Source organism: Asterias rubens, chromosome 22 (genome assembly GCF_902459465.1).
Source record: "Asterias rubens chromosome 22, eAstRub1.3, whole genome shotgun sequence".
Taxonomy (NCBI): Eukaryota; Metazoa; Echinodermata; class Asteroidea; order Forcipulatida; family Asteriidae; genus Asterias; species Asterias rubens.
This window is the reverse complement of record NC_047083.1, coordinates 2,814,309-2,835,861: the sequence shown is the minus strand read 5'-3', so window position 1 is coordinate 2,835,861 and position 21,553 is coordinate 2,814,309. Positions and strand designations below refer to the sequence as shown.

At 40.1% G+C, this 21,553-nt stretch overlaps 2 protein-coding genes across 3 annotated transcripts; one reads left to right on the top strand and one right to left on the bottom strand.

Moving 5' to 3' along the window:
• The first annotated feature begins 484 nt into the window (after positions 1 to 484).
• Positions 485 to 7,960, top strand: LOC117305463 (cholinephosphotransferase 1-like). The gene is made up of 8 exons (XM_033790332.1): positions 485 to 881; positions 1,764 to 1,911; positions 3,079 to 3,220; positions 3,935 to 4,019; positions 4,697 to 4,825; positions 5,900 to 6,058; positions 6,881 to 7,006; positions 7,408 to 7,960. Exons 1-8 carry the CDS (start codon positions 513 to 515, stop codon positions 7,540 to 7,542), a joined length of 1,293 nt encoding a protein of 430 aa, XP_033646223.1. The 5' UTR covers positions 485 to 512; the 3' UTR covers positions 7,543 to 7,960.
• A 5,425-nt stretch (positions 7,961 to 13,385) lies between these two features.
• LOC117305462 (uncharacterized oxidoreductase YjmC-like) lies at positions 13,386 to 21,512 on the bottom strand. 2 transcript variants are annotated; one of them, XM_033790330.1, is made up of 11 exons: positions 21,100 to 21,512; positions 20,438 to 20,595; positions 19,587 to 19,775; positions 19,093 to 19,208; positions 18,158 to 18,256; positions 17,695 to 17,760; positions 16,858 to 16,938; positions 16,126 to 16,233; positions 15,509 to 15,604; positions 14,206 to 14,316; positions 13,386 to 13,818 (listed from the first exon to the last, which is right to left on the bottom strand). In XM_033790330.1, the coding sequence occupies exons 1-11, from the start codon at positions 21,168 to 21,170 to the stop codon at positions 13,765 to 13,767; spliced, it is 1,149 nt and encodes a 382-aa protein (XP_033646221.1). In that variant the 5' UTR covers positions 21,171 to 21,512; the 3' UTR covers positions 13,386 to 13,764. The 2 variants fall into 2 exon arrangements, with proteins under 2 accessions (XP_033646221.1, XP_033646222.1); XM_033790331.1 differs by having other exon boundaries at positions 20,438 to 20,592.
• Between the last annotated feature and the right edge of the window lie 41 nt (positions 21,513 to 21,553).

Below are 21,553 nucleotides of genomic sequence, written 5' to 3'. Positions count from 1 at the left end.
CCCTCAGCCCCTCAGCCCCTCAGCCTGACCCTCAGCCCCTCATCGCACCTCAGCCCCTCATCGCCCCTCAGCCCCTCAGCCCTCAGCCCCTCAGCCCCTCAGCCCCTCATCGCCCCTCAGCCCATCATCGCCCCTCATCGCCCCACAGCCCCTCATCGCCCCTCATCGCCCCACAGCCCCTCATCGCCCCTCAGCCCCTCAGCCCCTCAGCCCCTAAGCGCCTCAGCCCCTCAACACCTCAGCCGTCAGCCGTCAGCTATTCAGTCACCCGCCCGGAGTAGACTGAGAAAGAATGACGGTCGAAGAGCTTTTATAGCTCTGCTTATGTCAAGGCTGCCCTCTACCGCCCGCTTAACCTTGACAAGGTAGCCAGACTCGTTTAAAGGAATCTACACACATTGTGTGGCTGAGAACCATTCTAAAAAAATCTCAACAAAAACATAGTGTGGTACCCATGCGTAGCAGACGCAACCTCTGCCATAAATTCACACACTACATCAGTACCCATTGTAATGGAGACCAGACCAATAGACGACATGTCAGAAAAAACTGTAGAAATTACCGAAACAAGAGCAACCGAGTTCGGGACCAAAAACCGGCCTCCTAAACCGTCCAAAATGTCGTCGTTGGTTCAAAGTCTTATTAATCATGTTACAACTCCTGATCTGCTCTCACAGAGCCAGCTAAAAAGGCTAAAGGAGCACAAATACAGTGCGGAAGGGAGCTCGGTTTGTGACCCCTTGATGCAGGTTTTTTGGAGGTGGTTGATCGAGCAGGTTCCTAAAACCATAGCACCAAACACAATCACGATTGTTGGGTTAACTGCTAATGTCATTGGAGCTTTGATTCTCATGTTGTTTTGTCCAACGGGGAAAGAACAGGTGAGTTGCTGGAATTTATACAATGTACAAATAAAATTGTGAGACTTTTGGTATAAATTAATAGTAATAAAATTAATAGATAGATACATTGTTTATTTCTTATATATTTATCAATGTAATATAATAATAAATAATAATAAATAATAATTTTTTTATTAAATGATATTGATAATAGTATTTATTATTTATAATTATTAAATAATAGGCCTATAAAAGGGTAACTTTCCGTATGGCGCCACCACTTTTTCACTCATTTTTACAAAAAGGGATATCTCATTGAGGTTAATTAAATACAATATTATTTCATATCGAATTAAAAAGTGTTGGCGCCATACGGAAACTTTTCCCTATAATATATTATTTCGACTTTTTTAAAAGGGCTATTTTTCCGTATCACGCCACCACCTTTTCACTCATTTTCACAAAAAGGGATATAATTATTCAGGTAAATTAGGCTCCGGTACTATAATTGCATATCGAATAAAAAAGTGGCGGGGTGATACGAAAACTTGTCCTTTTTTTGTTAAATAAAAGTACAAAAAACAATCACACAAAGTCAAACATTCTTGTTGAATTGCCTCTAGCTGAATTAACATTAAATCAATTAAAAATTACGATAACAAATTTAAATGATACAAAGAAATTAAGAAAAGTGACTTTAAATAAAGGCACTAGGTTTAAGTTTACTTGTTTGTCCCTAGGCCTATTTGTTATGGTGGTGTCATGAACCGTGTAATTGTAATTTTAACTAACATGAAACCATGAAAACAATTTGTATCTGTTCTTTTTTTTTTAAATATGGGGGATATCTGCTAATGAGTATCAAAATTCAAATGAATTAAAAAGTGAATAAATGAAATTAAATTCTGCAATATTTTCCAGGCACCAAGCTGGGCGTACATCGTTGCTGCGTTGACCCTTTTTATCTATCAATCTCTTGATGCCATTGATGGGAAGCAAGCTAGACGAACCCAGACCAGCACTCCGTTGGGGGAGCTGTTTGACCACGGATGTGACTCTGTCTCTATTGGTAATTTTTCCCCTCCCCTTCAACCCTATCACCCACTCTATCTTACAACAACAACAACACACGCCACCTGAGTTCTATTTCATAGAGCTCTAAGATTCAGGCCTGGGCGACTAGTTTACTGTTGATTTCTGAGTCGAGGCGTGACTACCGTTTTTTATTTTACTCTATCAATCAAGCCGCCACAACTACTTCAAACATAGTCGCGAAAATCAGACATCTTTGTTCAGCCTGATTATTACTATTGTTCCTGCGGCAAACATGACGACGCAATGCATCTTGATAACTAAAAATTTGTCACAACTATTTTCCAAGTCGCGACTATTTGAGTCCACACAATTAGTCGAATAATAAAGTTTCACTAGTCGCCCTACTAAGATTCACCTTAAGGAAGAACGTTACCTTGAATTAGACGAAGCACCATTGCTAAGTGTCTTGTTAAAGGGAAGGTACACGTTTGGTAATTACTCAAAACAAATATTAACTTAAAAACTTACTTGGTAACACACATTGGAGAGCTGTTGATAGTATAAAACATTGTGAGAAACGACTCCCTCCGAAGTGCCATAGATTTTGAGAAAGATGTAATTTTATTCCCATCTGAAAGCGCACAAATTCGTCCAACAAGGGTGGGTTTTTTTTTCATCATTTTCTTGCAACTTCGATGACCAATGGAGCTCAAATTTTCACAGGCTTGTTGTTTTATGCTTATGTTGGGATACACTAAGTCAGAAGACTGGTCTATGACAAGTACCAAACGTGTTCAGGGGTGGATTTCACAAAGAGTTAGGACTAGTCTTATCTCGAGTTAGGACCAGTCACTCGTCCAACTTGGGACTATCCATGCAATTTGTATATCTCCTAAGACGAATCCTAAGTTAGGACTGGTCCTAACTCTTTGTGACATCGACCCCTGTGCCTATAAGGACACAGGTGTTACGACAAGGACTCAAGCCCATCTTTTCTGTTGGTCAATGGTCACAGTCTACTTCAGAGGTACAGAAATTAAGAAGTTTCAATTTGATAACAATATCAGACTCAAAAAGAACCCACACTCTAATGATCAAAAACATCCAGTGTTCTTAACCGCTCGGCCATGACATGCCATTTTGCTTGTTATACTTTGGTCAAAATGTATAACTTTGTCTCTTCCTCTTTGTTCTATTGCAGTGTTTGTGTCCATTGAGTTCAGTATCGCGATGCAGCTAGGAGAATGGGCAGAGCTTTACTTCGTTACTTCAGTGCTATCTATGTTCATGTTTTATGGGGCCCACTGGCAAACTTACGTATCCGGAACACTTCAGTTTGGAAAGTGAGTGATAACATCTTGTCATTTCAGACCTCAGCCGTTTGTGTTAATCAGTTGTAAGCTTGGGCAGTTCCAGAAGTTACGGACTCGGGTTGGTTCTGAAAAAAAAGACTGGGTTCTGAGTTGTAACATAAGCAGTCTCGGTGTGAGCATACATTGTACACAAACAAAGATCCAACCTATTTTAACCGGAAATACAGAACGGTACGGGCTCGGTTTTTTATTGCAACTGAGCCTTCTGAAATCAGAAACGACGAAAGCGGGTACTCAGTTCCTCAGAAGAGTGGCCCCGCGGGTCTGGTTCTCAATTTTGAACCGAGTTGAACCGGGTAGCTGAAGGAACCGTCCACCAAGCTTAATCAATTGTTTTTAGTATGTTATCAAATAATAAACTGTGTAATTCTTGCTTTTTTATGTCTTATTGGTTTTTTTATGAGAGATCACCTCACATCAGAAGGCTCATGTTGAATGGTCAGACAGTAGGAGAGTTAAATGTGGACTATTTTGCCGCATTCACCACATGATATCTTTCAACACCACAGTCCTGACAGTAGATAATATTAAATGGTCAGACAGTAGGAGGGTTGACTTTTGATTATGTATGGGCCTTTCCCACATGATGCCATAGTTCATCCTTCAAAACCAGTGAATGATGTTGAATGGTCAGACAGTTGGAGGGTTAAAAGTAAAAAAAATTTTTATATTTTTTTTTTTCAGATTTGACGTGACAGAATCACAGCTAGTGATATGCTCCATCTTCTTTATATCAGCATTCTTCGGACCACAGATTTGGGCTTTGAAGGTAACAGAATGATACCATTTGTTTTTAATACAAATTTAGTAATGTGCATCAGAGGTAGGTTATTTCAGAAACGTCAATCGAAACCTCAAGCCTCTATATTGACTATGGCATTCCCATATATCTAGTTTGTTTATATTGTTCTCGGTAGTAGAATTAAAGGAACACGTTGCCTTGGATCAGACGAGTTGGTCTTTGAAAAGCGTTTGTAACTGTTTTTTTATAAAATGCATATCGGTAGAAAGATGTTGTAAAAGTAGAATACAATGATCCACACAAACATGCCTCGAAATTGCACGGTTTTCCTTTTACCTCGTCGACTAACTCGGTCGGCCATTTATGGGAGTCACATTTTTGACTCCCATAAATGGCCGACCGTGTTAGTTCGTACAGTAAAAGGAAAACCACGCAATTTCGAGGCAAACTTGTGTAGATACAATTATTGTATTCTACTTTTAAAACATCTTTCTAACCATATGCATTTTATAAAAAACGGTTACAAACGCTCAGTTATAGACTCGTCCGATCCAAGGCAACGTGTTCCTTTAAGCAAGACTGTTCTCTAAGAACAAACTCTACCTGGCAAGTAGACACACACATGAAGTTACCGCAAACCAAATATGTATTAATACCTCACCATGCAATGCCTCAAATCCTATTATGTTAATCTTATTGTGTAGGTCTTCGGTCTGGAACTGAAGGTCCTCGTGTTCCTAGGTGGAGTAGTGATGGCAGTAGTTTCATTCTTCAACTACACGTTAGTCATCTTCGGTGGTGGAGGCAAAGGAAAGGATGGATCTACCGTTGCAGTAAGTCACAGTGTGTAACATGTTCGAGTGCGGTTAGCCAACCTCATTCCCAGGGGTGATCGATCTCCGGCGCCGTTTTGTTCCCAACATGCCTTTCTCGATCATAACCCCTGGAATTGACAAATTTAAATATGCTAGCATATATTCAATCTTTTCTACGCCCACATGCATGTCTTTCGTCGTAAAGAATGTTTTTGTTTTAAAACGCACGCACTTGACATCTAATACCTAACCAATTTCCTGAGCCAATCAGCGCTGTTTCTCAGTACATCCCTCCCATGGGTAAGTGACGAGAGGTATCGATACAGCGCGCTGCCCATGGTAGCGAGGCTGGCAGTTTGCGCACTCTTTGCTGGCACAGAATAGTTGCTTACAAAAAATATGCTGGTTTTCTGTTTTGAAAAAAGTTTAATTTTTCAGGCCTGAAAGGGCCATTGCCTCCATTGACAATGGTTTTGGTCGTGTGCCACTTTAAAAGCTTCCCTTTGATTTTCCAATGGAAGTGCACTTTGCATGCAAAATGAAAATGACCTTGCCCTTTTAAAGGCAGTGGACACTATCGGTAATTGTCAAAGACTAGCCTTCACAGTTGGTGTATCTCAACATATGCATAAACAACCTGTGAAAATTTGAGCTCAATCGGTCATCGAACTTGCGAGATAATAATGAAAGAAACACCCGTGTCACACGAAGTTGTGTGCGTTTAGATGGTTGATTTCGAGACCTCAAACCTGAGTTCTCGAAATCAAATTCGTGGAAAATTACTTCTTTCTCGAAAACTATGGCACTTCAGAGGGAGCCGTTTCTCACAATGTTTTATACCATCAACCTCTCCCCCATTACTCGTCACCAAGAAAGGTTTTATGCTCATAAATATTTTGAGTAATTACCAAAAGTGTCCACTGCCTTTAAAGATGATTTTCCAGGCCTGATTTTGTTTTTATTTTCCGATGACTTAATGGGAGAACGATTTTTAAGATGGCATATTTTTATTAGGCTGTACTGTAACATGTAATTTGAGAGCCAGATAAAGTAAACTTTTAAACCAAATATTTTACCCTTCACAATTTCCAGGATACCAGTGTGATTGCCCCAGCTCTCCACATTGCCTTCGTCATTCTTCTAGAAGTAATCATCAAGGAAAAGTCCCACACGGGTCTGTACGAGAACCAGCCTTGCGTCTACCTTCTGACGTTCGGCTTCGTTGCTGCTAAGATTATCAACAAGCTTGTGGTAAGTAACATGGTTCTCCTGAAAATGACTAGAGGAAGCTAGTCGAAACGTTGAGACCAATTCAGAACTGACTCCGCGGCAGTACAGCTAATTACGATCCTGTAAGCTAAAGTAGTAGTCCGGTCTATTTTCTATACCATCCGCCCTGGTAATAGTTAAAAAGCAGGACAGTTCTTTTCAGAACTGAGAAGTCTCCTGAACCCTCGATTATCTACTCCGCGGCAGTAGAATAAAGCAAGACAGTTCTCTAAGAACAAACTCTACCTGGCAAGTAGATACACACATGGTGTTATCGCAAACCAAATATACATTGATACCTCACCATGCAATGCCTCAAATCCTATAAACATGGTTCTCAATATATATTTGGAAGTGTCGTGGCCGAGCGGTTAAGAGCACCGAATTCAAACTCTGGTGTTTCTGATCAGCAGAGTGTGGGTTCGAATTACCTAGCTGTGACACTTGTGTCCTTAAGCAAGACACTTAACCATTGCCTCGTCCTTTGGATAGGGCGTAAAGCTGTTGGTCCCATGTGTTGTGCAAAGCATGTAAAAGAACCCAGTGCACTTATCGAAAAGAGAAGGGGTTCGCCCCGGTGTTCCTGACTGTGGCTGCTTTATGCGCCGTAGCACCTTGTACACCCATAAGGTGCTACATAATTGGTTCTCAGCATTCATCACTTTAATCATCACTGTCTGGCCAACAGTTTTCTAGTATATAATAGTAATAGTGGCTTCTTATATAGCGCGCATATCTGTCACCCAGTGACGCTCAGAGCATTCGTCCCTTTTTGATTGCGATATTTCCCTTCCCTTGTCTTAGGTCGCCCATATGACCAAGAGTCCGATGGATCTCTTAGATACAGTCTTCATCGGACCAGGTCTACTCTTTCTCAATCAGTATTTTGACACACCTCTACCTGAGAGCCTACTTCTATGGATTGCTATGGTGAGTCAAATTATAAGTTGGAAGATAGGTCTGCTGTTTGTACAGTAAGTCGTGGTTCGACTCCCACCTACGTAGTGCGTGAACTTGTGGCTAATCGAATCTGAAAAACTTAATTCATCTATTTGTTAAGTTTTGATGGTCGGACGTTGGTCACACTGGTTTAGGGGTGTTTTTATATGGGGTGTGAATAACTCGACTGGCACTAGGACTCCCCATATTAAATTGAGCAGAATTAGAGTTCAAGAGTCAGTGAATACTTTCCCCTCTACTGTAAAAAGTTGTGAGACTTCTAAATATTGTTTGTGTATTTTTGAATATTTAGCATTTTGCAGTGTATGCGATGGGAGTTTATTTAGTAGCGTGCACTCCTAACTCAATCTTGATCACCTTGTTGTTTTCAGGTCTACTGTCTGGCGGACCTTGTGCGTTATGCTGCCCTCGTTTGTCAACAGATATCGGTTTACCTCGGTATCTACATCTTCGATATCACCCAAAGAAGACCCGTCCAGGTTACGCCGCGCCCCTCCCTCAAGTAACTCAAGTAACGTAACGATCATTTATTTTTAAAAAGCGCAAGTTCCACTGTCAGTATTGGTTTAAAAAGGTCATGAGATAGGGTTATGGATTGGTAAATAGTTCAAAGATTTAACGCCCATTGGTGTTGTAGCCAGACCAATTTTAGTGATGGGCTCTAAATCCAAATAGTACACCAAATAGGGAGAGCGGTTTCAACAAAAATTATCATGTTTAGATATGAGCCATCATTGCTGAAGTGCAAGTGTTAGGGGAAGTCTGTGCTGGGCAGCACAGTGTATTTTGCTCAGAGTGCTGGGGGAAATGCGTTGGTTCCGGGCAGACCCCGCCCGGTACCGCCCACCGTGGCTACATTAATCTTGACCATAAGGGAAGACATCCTTCTACAGCCGTAGGATAGTAAAAGTAATAGTGGCTTCTTATATATATAGCGTGCATATCCGTCACTCAGTGACGCTCGGGGCGCTTTAACATACAGTTTTTCTCCTGTAAGGTATGTGGGACTACGTTTGAATTATGAGACCTACTCCTTTCACATAGCACCATGTAATGGTTTACAAGGTGCTGAGGTGCTGAGTCAATCAAGCCAGCAACACTGGGGCGAACCCCCTTCTCTTTTGCGATATTAAGTGCACTGGGTTCTTTTACGTGCATTACACAACACACAGGACCAACAGCTTTACGTCCCATCTGATGGACAAAACATTATGTTTTTTCTTGATTAAGGACACAGGTGTCAAAGCTGGGGCTCGAAGCCACACTCCGGTGAGTCTGGTGCTCTTTACCGCTAGGCCATGACACCACTTAACCGCTAGGCCATGCATTGTAAACGATTGCTAAAACCAAGATTTCCAATTCTTATGGTTCAGTGTAATGCAACTCATGTATACATAACCCAAAAGTATTGCTGCTTTGTTTACAACGCTTGTGTCATGTACATGTACAAATGTGGATAGTTTATGTGTATCATAAGAATCGTGCTACACTTCCTAGATAAATAAGTACAGTCAACAGAGTTCAATGTAGGTGTTGCAAGCCTGAATGCTTCGTTTTTGAAAAGGCAAGGGCACCAATGCATTTTATTATCTCCATGGTAAAGGGCACCCTAGGAGAAAATTGTAACTTTCTACTGCAGCATTTCAAGGGCACCAAGGCAATGAATAAGGGGCATGGAGGCAAGTGGCTTCGTTACCTCCGTGAAGTATACGACCAGGGGCCGCTTTCACAAAGCAATAAAATTCATCGCAAGACAAATTTTCAGTATCACCATAGAGATTTGTATTGTGACATCACACTTTACATAGCAACTACGATTGATTTGAAGTTACGATCAATTTGAGACCTTTGTGAAGTCTGCCCCTGGTGTTGTAACCAGAAATTAATAACACTCAAGAAACTAAACACATACAACAGGGTTTTCAAAAATGTTTCAAGAAGAAGTCAGATACTCAGAAGTTTGGGTCACTTTTTGTGTTGGAAGTCTTTATTTATTTGCTGAGGGGCCTGCCTAGATCCCCAAAACCCAACGGTTTAATCAACAATGTGTGCGCTCCAGCTCGATCTTATCGATTGGCTAAAATGTTTTTAGCACTCAACTCAGTTAGGCAGCATAGGGTGCGTTAGGCGAAAAAAACTACAGATTGTTTTTTATTTGATTACTTCCTTCGATGTCATGATACTATTAAGCAAAATTTCCAGAGAATTATGTCAATCTGAAATACTGCAAAATGTATGAAAACCAAAAAATGTAGTAGTTAAGTTTTTTTAGCTTTTAAATAGTAAGTAGTCTTGGTGTTTTAACCTTGTTCAGCTATATAGCTATTCTAGAAATACTAGACCCCTTGCATATTTAATGTCTGTCTCGGTGATAGCATTCCGACACTCTCCGCGATTCCTGCAAGACTGGTGGTGTTCTCGCGAGACTGCTGGTCCCGCGAGACTACTGCTCTCGCATTATGCAGTCTCGTAGTCGGCAGCCAGCACCTTTGCGCGAGAGCAGTGATCTCAGCAGTGATCTCGCGAGAGCAGTGATCTCGCAAAAACAGTACTCGCAGAAACCTGGGGTCGATTTCACTAACGTCTCTGTTTGCGACCATCGCTAACACACTTGCGATGGGATCGCAAACCTCAAATCCATCGCAATTGTGATGTCGCTAATTTTGCGTTTCACTAAACCCATCGCAATTGCAATGACGTAAAAAGGAAAATAAAGTTTTTGTACAAGGCTAAAAGTAGTGACCTTTGACATAACACGCTCGAAATGAAAGGCATTTTTATGATAAAGTGCAGTTTATATTGCAAAGTTTTAGAGAAATTGCTATCCAAAATCCGTCGCTAAGTTGCGATCAATTTTGGATTTAGTGAACGATTTCGGCGTTTGCGATGATCGCAAAGCGTTGGTGAAAACCGCCCCAGAATCATCACGCCACCACCATGCCTCGACTTATCTCACCGCGACAGACAAAAAACGTCTTGTCTACAAGTCTTCTTGCATACATGTATAATACTAATCATATTTAGTATAACATTTGTATAGCATAACATATCTACCAAACATGTAGTTGCTCAAACCACGAGTTCAGGAACCTTGTAGGCGCTCAAACCATTAGTTCAGGAACCTTCACTTTCGTCAAATCTTATTTCCGATTTGTTGGAATATAAAAGCTGGAATTTAAATTACTTTTCCGAAGACCAATGACAAATCTTCCGATTTATAGCCATGCACTCCACTAACCCGCGGCTACTTTTATCAAGAAATCTGTGCTGTAAAAGCACTGGACACTTTTGGTTATTACTCAAAATTAAACGAGCATAAAAACTTACTTGGTAACGGGCAAACGAGAGGTTGATAGTATAAGTTATTGTGAGAAACCTGCTCCATCTGGAGTAACGTAGTGTTTGAGAAAGAGGTAATTTCTTGCTAAAATATTTGAATCTGAAAAATTCTTCAGACCTGAAGCCTTTTCAGGCATCTGAAAGCACACACGATTGTGCAACAAGGGTGTTTTTTCTTCCATTATTTTCTCGCAACTTTGATGACCGATGGAGTCAAAATTTTCACAGGTTTGTTATTTTATGCATATGTTGGGATACACCAAGTGAGAATACTGGTCTTTAACATTAACTTATGGTGTCCAGTGCCTTCAAACTAATATTTTAATTTATTCAGCTGCACTTTTCCCTCCGTTTTCCAAAGATATAGAAAATTATTTTGCCTTAAATTATAATTTTACTTTTTAATTTGTGTTGATGTTTTATGGTGTTTTATTTGGGTTTCTTTTTAATGTTCATATTACATACCAACAAATTATCTAGATAATTATGCCTATTGGTTGGGGTATTTGTTTGTTTGTGAGAGATCTTTTTTAAAGGAAATTAAGTAAATAAATTATACTGTTCAACACTTAGTCTTGGCTCAAGTCGCTATTATCTCAAGCAATGTGTGATTTGTGATGAAATGTTTACATCTTGAAATAAGACTAGTTGTATCAAAATTTCACTGACTTGAAATATAAATGGTTTATATTATCATATTATAACTACGTACATGTACCATGCAAGCAATTTATTTGAAATTTTATGTGCCAAGTAATGTTTTTAAAATTGTATGATCATTGTTATTACCTTACTGTCTGATCATTTATTGATATCATTGAGTAGTTTTAAACGATAGATTTTCAGTCTGTGCAGTTTATGATATTGTGTGTAGTGGATTAATCTGAACAGAATACAGTCAACCCTCCTACTGTCTGACCATTCAATATCACCCACTGTGGTTTTGAAGGATACATGTAGGTGCACTATGCTAGCCAGCAATCTGTCATGTGGCGAGTGCATCTACACAGTACACAGTCAACCCTCCTACTGTCTGACCATTCAATATCACCCAAGGTTTTGAAGGATAGGTGCACTATGCTAGCCAGCAATCTGTCATGTGGTGAGTGCATCTACACAGTACACAGCCAACCCTCCTACTGTCTGACCACTCAATATAAACCACTCTGGTTTTGAATGATAAATAAACATGATAAACTGTGCCAATCTGCAGTACGATTATAGAATGCATGTAAACCGTTCACAGTCAACCCATCTACTATTCCGACCATTCATTATCATGGTTTATTGCATACAGTTGTTCAACCATCGACCTGTGCAGTTTATAGTGCTGAATGTTATGATTTATATGGAATTTTAGGCATTGCATGGCGAGGTATCAATATATATTTGGTTTGCGGTAACACCATATCTACTTGCCAGGTACAGTTTGTTCTTTAGAGAACTGTCTTTCTACATATTCTACTAGGCGCTGAGTAGATTACTAAGTTTTTAGGGAGACTTTTTAGTTATGAAAAGACGTAACTCAAAATGTATAATAAAATGGCAAGCACAGTGGTTGGGTTATTTATTCACTGTTCATAACTGTCACGTATAATGTTTATCAGTACGTGTTGTCTGGTGTAAAAGTTTGTTTGAATGTATTTTCTTTTCTCCCTTTATGGGTGATCGCCAATAAAAAAGTATTAAACAAACAAAGATAACAAGAAACAACTGTTGGTGTTCATCATCTCATTAAATGTTTTAACTTTTAAAGGCAGTGGACACTATTGGTAATTACTCACATAATTATTAGCATAAAACCTTTCTTGGTGACCAGTAATGGGGAGAGGTTGATGGTATAAAACATTGTGAGAAACGGCTCCCTCTGAAGTGCCATAGTTTTCGAGAAACAAGTAATTTTCCACGAATTTGATTTTGAGACCTCGGATTTAGAACTTGAGGTCTCGAAATCAACCATCTAAACGCACACAACTTCGTGTGACAAGGGTGTTTTTTTCTTTCATTATTATCTCGCAACTTTGATGACCGATTGAGCTCACATTTTCACAGGTTAGTTATTTTATGCATATGTTGAGATACACCAACTGTGAAGGCTAGTCTTCGACAATTACCAATAGTGTCCACTGCTTTTATGTCCTCAATTACAAGACCTTAGTTAGAAAAAGTGACAAACCTTGGATATTTCCTCCTTTGAATTTATTCGCTGACAATTCACCTTGCATAATCAATAATATAAATGCTTAAAAGACAATAAATCAACTTATTAAATTATTACAAAAATATTGTTTTCTCTTCTCGATATGTTTTACATTTATAGAAAAATTTAATACGATTTGTACACTTTGTAGTAAAATACTGTGAGGTAAATAGACAACCATCCGATGTTTTGTTTTTCCGGAACAACAGACTGGGCGTCAATCGTAAATGAGCCCGATGCCCTGTTAGAAAGTTAAGGTCTGATTTGGACCGATTCGGCCCCAAAAATTAAGATTTGAATGTAGTTAAGTAATAGATTTGAGAAAGCTATGCATAATTATTGAAAATGAGTTGAACCAAGTACATTAGTAAACTAAACTTATGAATTACTGTTGTGATCGCTACACTACTTTGCGCCTATAAGCCTTGACAAACAAGTTTGCATGGTGTATTTTTTTTCGCGTTGTCCGTGGCAAATTACGCAGACGATGATTTTGATATGCTTTCCGTTTTTTAAATGGCCATCCGTAGAGAAAGGGGGGAAAGGAAAAAAAAACATTCAGAGCAAAAAAATATTATTATGACAAAACTTGTTTTCTGCAAAAATCAGGTCATGCAATTTGAACCAATCGCATACCTGCAAAAAGGAGTAAATAGCCCGACGTTTCGACCCTATAGCAGAGTCTTTCGCGAAGGCTAGGAGAATGACTCTGCTAGGGTCAACACGTCTGGTTATTAGCTATTTTTTTGGATTTATAGACGATGTGACCTATGTTTACATTTAAACCGCCCTGTTGAAAAAAAAACACTGTAAACGTCATGTTTCGCCAGGCAAAAAGACACGTAGTCATGGTAAGATTGCATACACTTTCTAGCTGGCTGCCAAACACTAGGGTTATGCCTGGCAGTATGCGCGCGAATCATGTTATGGCTTTCGTGTGACGTCAGAGGTCACATCGTCTTCACCATAGGTTCTTTGGGTTGGTAAGCAGTTTGCTACAACTTAATGAACAACAGGGTGTTGCAACGGGAAAATATTTAATGGTCTACTTTCCACCCGCCCCTTTTTATAAACATTCAATTAATATAACAAACACCAACAAAATCGTTGTTTAAACAACAACGCCCTCTGCATTATTTTACCATGAAACACAATGCTGAAAAGTTGCTTATATTTTCCTGGATTTGGATCATAGTTCTTTCGATTTCATCGCTTCAATACCAAGATCTTTCGCCAAAGAGTCCTAAAGGAAAAAAAACATCACGCAACAATAAAATGTGAAAATCATCAAATCATATTTAAAAGTTTCTTTGCAATATTAGATAACAACACTACACAGTTTGTGATTTTATTTATTTCAGTTTCAAAAGCGGGTAACTGCAGATGGTAATTCCCTTGTTAATGTGCCTGGGGTCGATTTCACAAAGAGTTAGGACGAGTAACTCGTTCTTACTTAGCATTAATCTTAAGGTCTGCATGCTACAGTGCATGGTTGGGATTCGTCCTAAGTCTTAATATTAGTCTTAAGTTAGGAAGAGTTTTGTGAAATCGACGTCTGTTGTCACAAAATTATTAAGGGACTCAACAATCTCGGAAGCACACGAAAGTATGTGGGACTCAAATGCCTCACCATTTCCTGGATGAGGTTACGATGGTAGAGCACTCCCCCGTCTGCATCAACTTTCTTCATGTGTTTCCTTTCTGGGTCGCCTGCAACAAGGACTTCCGTCTCCCCTTCTGCCTGCAGAGACAAATGAGGGGAACAAAACAAGAGTCTCTCTTTTTATATTGGTATGGCCTGCCTCTCACCTTACAGGCAGTGGACACTATTGGTAATTACTCAAAATAATTATTAGCAGTCTTCTCACTTGGTGTATCTCAACATACACATAAAATAACAAACCTGTGAAAATTTGAGCTCAATTGGTCGTCGAACTTGCGAGATAATAATGAAAGAAAAAACACCCTTGTCACACGAAGTTGTGTGCATTTAGATGGTTGATTTCGAGACCTCAAATTCTAAATGTGAGGTCTCGAAATCAAATTCGTGGAAAATTACTTCTTTCTCGAAAACTATGTTACTTCAGAGGGAGCCATTTCTCACAATGTTTTATACCATCAACCTCTCCCCATTACTCGTCACCAAGTAAGGTTTTATGCTAATAACTATTTTGAGTAATTACCAATAGTGTCCACTGCCTTTAAATGTGCTTGTTCAAGAACAGTTAGCTTCAATGCATATTAAACTGGGTCAGGAAGGTTTTTTCTCACTTAGTAAACATTTTCCACAACTGTCATGACTGTGTGGCCTTGGAATTGATTTTGCGACAAATTCTGTCAAATTTACCTCCACATCTGTTAATACACAATAAAAAGACTATTTGGTACCAAAACATGGATGGGAACCCAAAACTCAGACTTTTGTTCAAATGTAAAGGGTAGTCAAATGTCATGTCTAAAAAAAAGTAATGTCCGTAACGGAAGCATTAATGAGTGATACCTAATAAATGAATAAGAGATACAGACTGAAATTCAAAGTGTAGGCTGACGGACTACAATGGGTGCGTTCGTTTAGCTTCCCTGGGTCGACTCTGGTCTGCCCCGGTACGTCTGAATAGCTTTTACGGGCTCACCTGGGTCAGCCCCCAGTGCCCTGCTTGTGGAGTGGATCACTTGGGGGTGACCTGAGGTACATGCCGTCACCCAAGAGGGCAAGTGTGATCGTTCGATTAGCTCTTGTCAGGGGCTCACCCCAGTGAGCACCGTGGGGTACACACAGGGAAGCTTAACGAACGTACCCTTTGTTGTGGTAGTGAAAGATTTTAGATAAACATTTGGCAGATGTGTTTGTGGTCTTGTGGATCCCCCCCCCCTTCCCGAATTCAAGCCATGTACTGCTACTGGTTCTCATGAGGAACTCATAAACAACTTACAGGTTCACTATTTCTGCATTCATCCATTAGGGTGGTCATTCTTCCTGTGAAACCTGGAGCAAAAGCCTCCGTATTGATGGCTATAAAACACTGGCCCTAGATTTTAAAAAATCACATCAAATGAAGAATCCTTTATTGTCTGGAAATGATGCATTTTGTGCCTACAGGTCAGGGCCCAATTTCATAGAGCTGCTTAAGCAAAATAATCCATGCTTAGTAAAATCAGAATACCAGCCAAGACTCCACTCAATTGTTATGCCCAATACCGGTCACAAGCAATGTATATATGGCATGACATTTTGGCCAGTAACCATGGTAACATGTGTAAAATAAGCAAGCTATGAAATTGGCCCCTGGTATGCTTCATTTTTGAAAGAGCAAGGGCACCAAGGCATTTTCTCCTTAGTAAATGACACCCATGAGGAAATTGTAAATTTATGCTGTAGCAATTAAGGGCACCAAGGCAGTGACCAGGGGCATGGAGACGATCGCCTTTGTTGCCTCCTGATGAATGTTTGAACAGTCTTCAAGGCAATGTATGCTCGTCTTAAAGTTAGTCCTAAATCTTAATTTTCGTAATAACATGTCTTAAATTTATCATCCCTATTTTGACTAACCAAATTAGCTACAGCATCTTTCGCACTCCAATGTCTGACAAAGGGTCCAAAAGCTGCGCCTGCAAAAACACCACACAACATCTCCACCATCATGCTCAGCCCATAACCCTGCAAATAAAGAATATGAAATCAAAAGACAATCTAGTCCTAGCCGATTTTCTATCTTTCACCCAGGTATAGGTAGTAGTTAAAAGCAGGACAGTTCTTTTCAGAACTGAGAAGTCTCCCCAAAAAATGTTTAAATTAGAATTATAGCAAGACAGATCTCTAAAGAACAAACCGAGTAGATGAACACATGGTGTTTTACCAACCTCGCTACCATGGGCAGCGCGCCGTATCGCCCGCTAGCTCTGCGTACGTCTCTTACCCCTGGGAGGGAAACTCTGATCCGTGTCTTTGATTGGCTATCATTTACGCGCGCAATATGAAACGCTGTGCGTCTCCAAAAAGCTCTATACGCTGAAACGTGTGCGTAATAAAGATGTACGTTTTCACTTTTTTAGTCACGCAACACTGAACGCAAGTTTATGACTCTTAGTACACACAGCACATCCAGCGTGTGCGCGACTAACGCCCAACACAGAACGGATCAACCACAGGACTAATTGTAATATCCCTTATATTTTGATATTTTTGAGTTACACATCCAGGGGTTATGATCGCGCAAGGCATGCTGGGGAAAAAATGGCGCGGCGAGATCGATCACCCCTGGGAACGAGGTTGGTGTCTTACCTTGTACCCTCCGCTAGCTTCTTGCCCACCAAGAGGCATCAATCCCCCGCTTGTAAGCACATCCTCAGGAACAGTAGTCACCTATAGAGCATGTAGAGAATGTACTATAAAAATAAGTCAAGGAAATTGTCTCAACACACAGATCCAGACAAGGGCCCAATTTCATAGAGCTGCTAAGCACAAAAATTTGCTGAACATGACATTTCTGCCTTGATAAAAACAGGATTACCATCCAAATTTTCATTTGTTGCATATTGCTTGTTACAGGTATTTAGCAGCTCATACATTATTTGTTTTGCTCATCCTAAAAATCATGTGGAAACGTTGTTGGTAATCCGTTTTTTATCGAGGAAGAAATTTCATGCTAAGCAAATTGTTGTGCTTAGCAGCTCTATGAAATTAGGCCCTGTAATTACACAAAGGCCCTATAAGAGCAATTGCCTCTGTTGCCCCTGTTTTGGCCTTGGTGCCCCTTCAAAAGTTTCCAAATGACTTTAAAAGATTTTTCCAAGATTTTCTTGAGATCACACCATTGTAACATACTCCTACCTGTCTTCTTATAATAATTTTCATTTGATGTCCTTTTCTATGTTAACTTCTACTTGATGTAATTTTTTTACCATATTATGATGTTGACATGTGCAATTCAGTTTTTTTAACTGCGAGTCATGTTTTAATAAACCATTTTTGAATTGAATTGAAACCTACAATCTGACGACAAAGTCTAATGAATTTTGGGTTAAACAAAGAAAAATGGACACAAGCCGAACTTGAACTTTGACCTCCAGATTGACTTGCAAGGTGACCTTGGATTTATGCAATGATGTTTCAACTTACTTTTCCCGTCGAGTCCGTTCCCCACCCTTTGGGAATGGGTTCTTTCTTCATGCTGTTGAGTTGCACCTGGGAACAGTTGCAGGGAGATAAAGAGCAGGGTTCAGCGACTCATTCAGCAACTTGGTCTGTTTGAGCGCTTTATTCTGGTTAGTTTGAAATTGCATCAATTTTGCTTCAATCATTTGTTTGAACTTGTACCACCTCGCTGAGATCATCAGTCACTGGGGGGAAACATCTCCATAAGCCATTTTGAGATATGGTAGACACAATACTACAACACTATACGGTTTGGGTAAATTTGTCTGCATTGCACCCAAACCAAACAGTGCACTCCTATCACATCCATCCACCATACCTCTCAACAAGGCGTATAGTCTTCCTACTACAGCTACTATTTATTTATTAAGTCATCTCAAAAACTAGAAGGATTGCTCATCCAAAAATCTGACAATTCACACTTTACCTTCCCAAACGCCACAGTGGACGTCGCCATATCAAGAACAAAACTGTCGCCTCTTTCCGCTGGGGCAGCCATGGATATTGGATTTGTACCTATAAGAGGCTAAGAAAATTTGAAGATTTGATATGGGTCGATAACATGATCTCGGATGCACAGTGAAAATAGCCATAGGTCTTATGTATGTGTAGTTGCGATTACGTAACCCTCCTCCCGACGACAGCCCGCCGTCGGGAGGAGGGTTACGCCGTCGGGAGGAGGGTTATGGTATCGCAACTAATGTATGTTTTCTAAGCTTTCCCTGTGAAACATACCCGGCCTGTATGCTTCGTTTTTTGAAAGGGCAAGAACACCAGGGCATTTTCTCCTTGGTAAAGGGCACCTTATGAGGAAAGTGTACATTTCTACTGAAGCATTTTATGGGCACCAAGGCAATGACTAGCATGGAGGTAATAGCCTTCATTGCCTCCGTGAAGTAGCACGCCTGAAATATATGAACAATTATGAAATAGATCTTTAGTAGACTCTAGTTAAAAAAATTCCCATGGTAAGAAAAATTCCAATTATTCAAATTAAGCCGTCACTTGTGACGGAGGGATGTCATCAACTGTACCAGACATTAATCAAGTCTAATTTTTAAACGGCTTCTTGCCCAAATACGGATGCTTCTTGCTCTTGTTGGGACAACCAATCAAGTCTAATTCCTAAACGGGTTCTTGCCCAATTACGAATATATAAGAATGTACAATGGTGACATAGGTCTTTATTAGACTCTAGTAAGAAAAATTCCCATGGTAAGAAAAATTCCAATTATACAAATTAACCTCTAACTTTTACACGGCTTCTTGCCCAATTACGAATGCTTACCTCTCTTGCTCTTGTTGGGACCACCAATCAAGTCTAATTCTTAAACGGGTTCTTGCCCAATTACGAATGCTTACCTTTCTTGCTCTTGTTGGGACGACCACAGGGGATGTGTTAGTGAAAGACATGCCCACTAGTCCAGCATCTGCGCATCGCATGGCGTACCATCCAGCTATGCAGTAGTGGTTGGAACCTTCAAGAAAAGACAAAACAGTTTCTCACTTAAATATATCAAGGGGCCTTCGGGCAATGACAAGGGGCACAGAGGAAGTTTGCCTTTGTTGCCTCCATTGAGGTTGGGTTCTGAGTGCCCGATCCACCATTCTAGGCTCCAGTAGTACACTCCAAGACAATCAATCACCTATAGCCACCGAGAAGTGTGAGGCTGTTAGCCCCCTCTGGTGTTCAATTAATGAAAGTTACCTTTGAGTTTCCTTGGGCAATTACACTAAGATAGTATTTGCTTAGGACTTAGTGCTAGCAGTTAAATTTAAAACAACTTAAGGCTAGTCCTAAGTTGTCCTGGCTCGAGATCAGACTAGTCTAACTTGTGAAATCCGCTTCTGCCAACCTTTTGCCACAACTATTCCAATCCCAGACTCCTTTGCTTTCTTGATCGCTAGATCCGTGCAGAATGTCCCAACGACAGGTCCAAGAACGTTGTTGCCATCCACCCATGCTGTACCCGCCTTTTCTTTCAAGATCACTGGTTCCCCGTCTTTAGAATTGGTTCCACTCCTGATATCTTGAACATACATCCCTGAAAATTCAAAATTATTTAATCAAAGGTAAACGAAAATGTTTAAAGTTTCAGATCAATTCTTTATATATTTTCTTACACAAAAAATAGATAGTGGCCTAACAATTTGACCCCAAACGGAGTCTTTCAGAAACCTAGACCAAATGACAACACAACACACATTTAGTGACAAATGTAGTCAAGTGTCCAGAAAGAACTGCACGGTACTGCATGCAATACTTGTAAACAGAAAAAAGTGAAGTCGAGGCATGGTTTTTCAGCCACGTACAATGAAGCCATGATGCGGCTCTGTTTCGGCTTCGTTGTCCGACGTTGAAAAACCATTCTGTGACCCACTGCAGTACCGTGCCAGTATTATTATTCGCGCTACCTATGGCAAATTTCATAGAGCAGCTTAAGTACAAAATTACCTTGCCTACTTTACACTTGCTAACTGGCCAAAATTTTATGCCATTATACATTGCTTGTGACTGGTATTTAGCTGCTGTTAACTTAGCAAAAGAACCGAGTGGATTCTTGGCTGGTAGCCTTATTTTACTTAGCAAGGAATTTTTTAGCTCAAGCACATTTTTTGCTCAAGCAGCTCTATGGTGAACTCAAGGTGTTCAAAGGGGGGTGCTTGCGTAAATAACCTTGGGACAAGGACCAGTGATGAGACTTACGAAGTCTGTTCAGTCCATGGCTTAAGTGTCCCCGGTGGTCCGCACAGGCAATTAGCGTCGCCAGGTCTTTAGCATGGCTTGGTTTAGCGCCCACTGCCAGGATGCACCTCTCTACGAATGACTGTACCTCGGCGAGCGGAACTAGCACATAATCACTGCTGGAAAAAAATAATTTACAGTCAAAGTATCCCAGTTTGTAAGCTTTTACTTCGTAAGATTTTTATGGTAATAGATTTTTTTAGTAATTACCAAAGTAGTATTAGTTAGTATACCCTCAATTTATATTTAGTGACAGGATGCGGAAACCTTTCCTTAATTACTTTTTTTAGTTGTCTAGAATAATTAACAGTAATTACCTTTCTTGGGTTTTTTTCTGCTGGTATTGTTTGGATTTTTTTTACTCAAATTCTATAATAATAACGTTAATGTACCACTCTAGACTGGTCACGGAGGTAGTCTTGTCCAGTTATTACTCCAGAAGAAAATCCCCAACCTATGCATTTTATTTTAAATAGAAAACAAATTAATTTGGTCAACAAGAGTTAGTGTTCCTTGTCTTTGACGTTTTAAAAATGAATAATAAATAGATAGATATATATTATTATATAGGGCCTACTACATACTAGTACTACTTGTTTGTATTAATTTGTAATGTGACTTACTGGCAGTCTGGTGTCATCATCTGCTGTTGTTGTTTGTCATCAACTGGCAGTGCTGCATCCATCATGGCCATTGGAATTGCTGGTGCCGGTGCTGTGGTGCGGTAATAATATTATAATGCTGTCTGATTGTTTAACTTTAGTTTTTGTTTAAACAAAAGTTGGACTTTGACTTCAGAGTTTGACAGTCGTTGCTAAACAACAAAGTTCTGAAAGTGAAAATAAAGACAAACTAACAACTGTAGCATAGCATTGTAGCAAGCTTTCGTTAATGAATTCCTTTTCCCAGTGGATCAGCTGTTTTTGGTGAACAGTAAACAACAACTGCACGCATGGCTGACTGGGGTCAGGTTACGCCCACCCAGGCCAACTAACCAAACGGACGAGAAGCTGACCCCTGTGATCCTAAAACTGGCCATGGCTCCAAGTGGGCCGAAGCATAGTTAATCCACCCAAA

What these genes read in the sequence shown, in the direction of transcription:
- LOC117305462 (XM_033790330.1), bottom strand. Translation starts at nt 21,170, where the DNA reads ATGGCCATGATGGATGCAGCACTGCCAGTTGATGACAAACAACAACAG. An exon ending in AAGCTAGCGGAGGGTACAAG is followed by an intron (nt 16,234 to 16,857) that starts GTAAGACACCAA and finishes CTTTATTTGCAG; the next exon opens with GGTTATGGGCTGAGCATGAT. An exon ending in AAGATGCTGTAGCTAATTTG is followed by an intron (nt 15,605 to 16,125) that starts GTTAGTCAAAAT and finishes TTTAAAATCTAG; the next exon opens with GGCCAGTGTTTTATAGCCAT.
- LOC117305463 (XM_033790332.1), top strand. Translation starts at nt 513, where the DNA reads ATGGAGACCAGACCAATAGACGACATGTCAGAAAAAACTGTAGAAATT. An exon ending in GTCCAACGGGGAAAGAACAG is followed by an intron (nt 882 to 1,763) that starts GTGAGTTGCTGG and finishes AATATTTTCCAG; the next exon opens with GCACCAAGCTGGGCGTACAT. An exon ending in AGATTATCAACAAGCTTGTG is followed by an intron (nt 6,059 to 6,880) that starts GTAAGTAACATG and finishes CCCTTGTCTTAG; the next exon opens with GTCGCCCATATGACCAAGAG.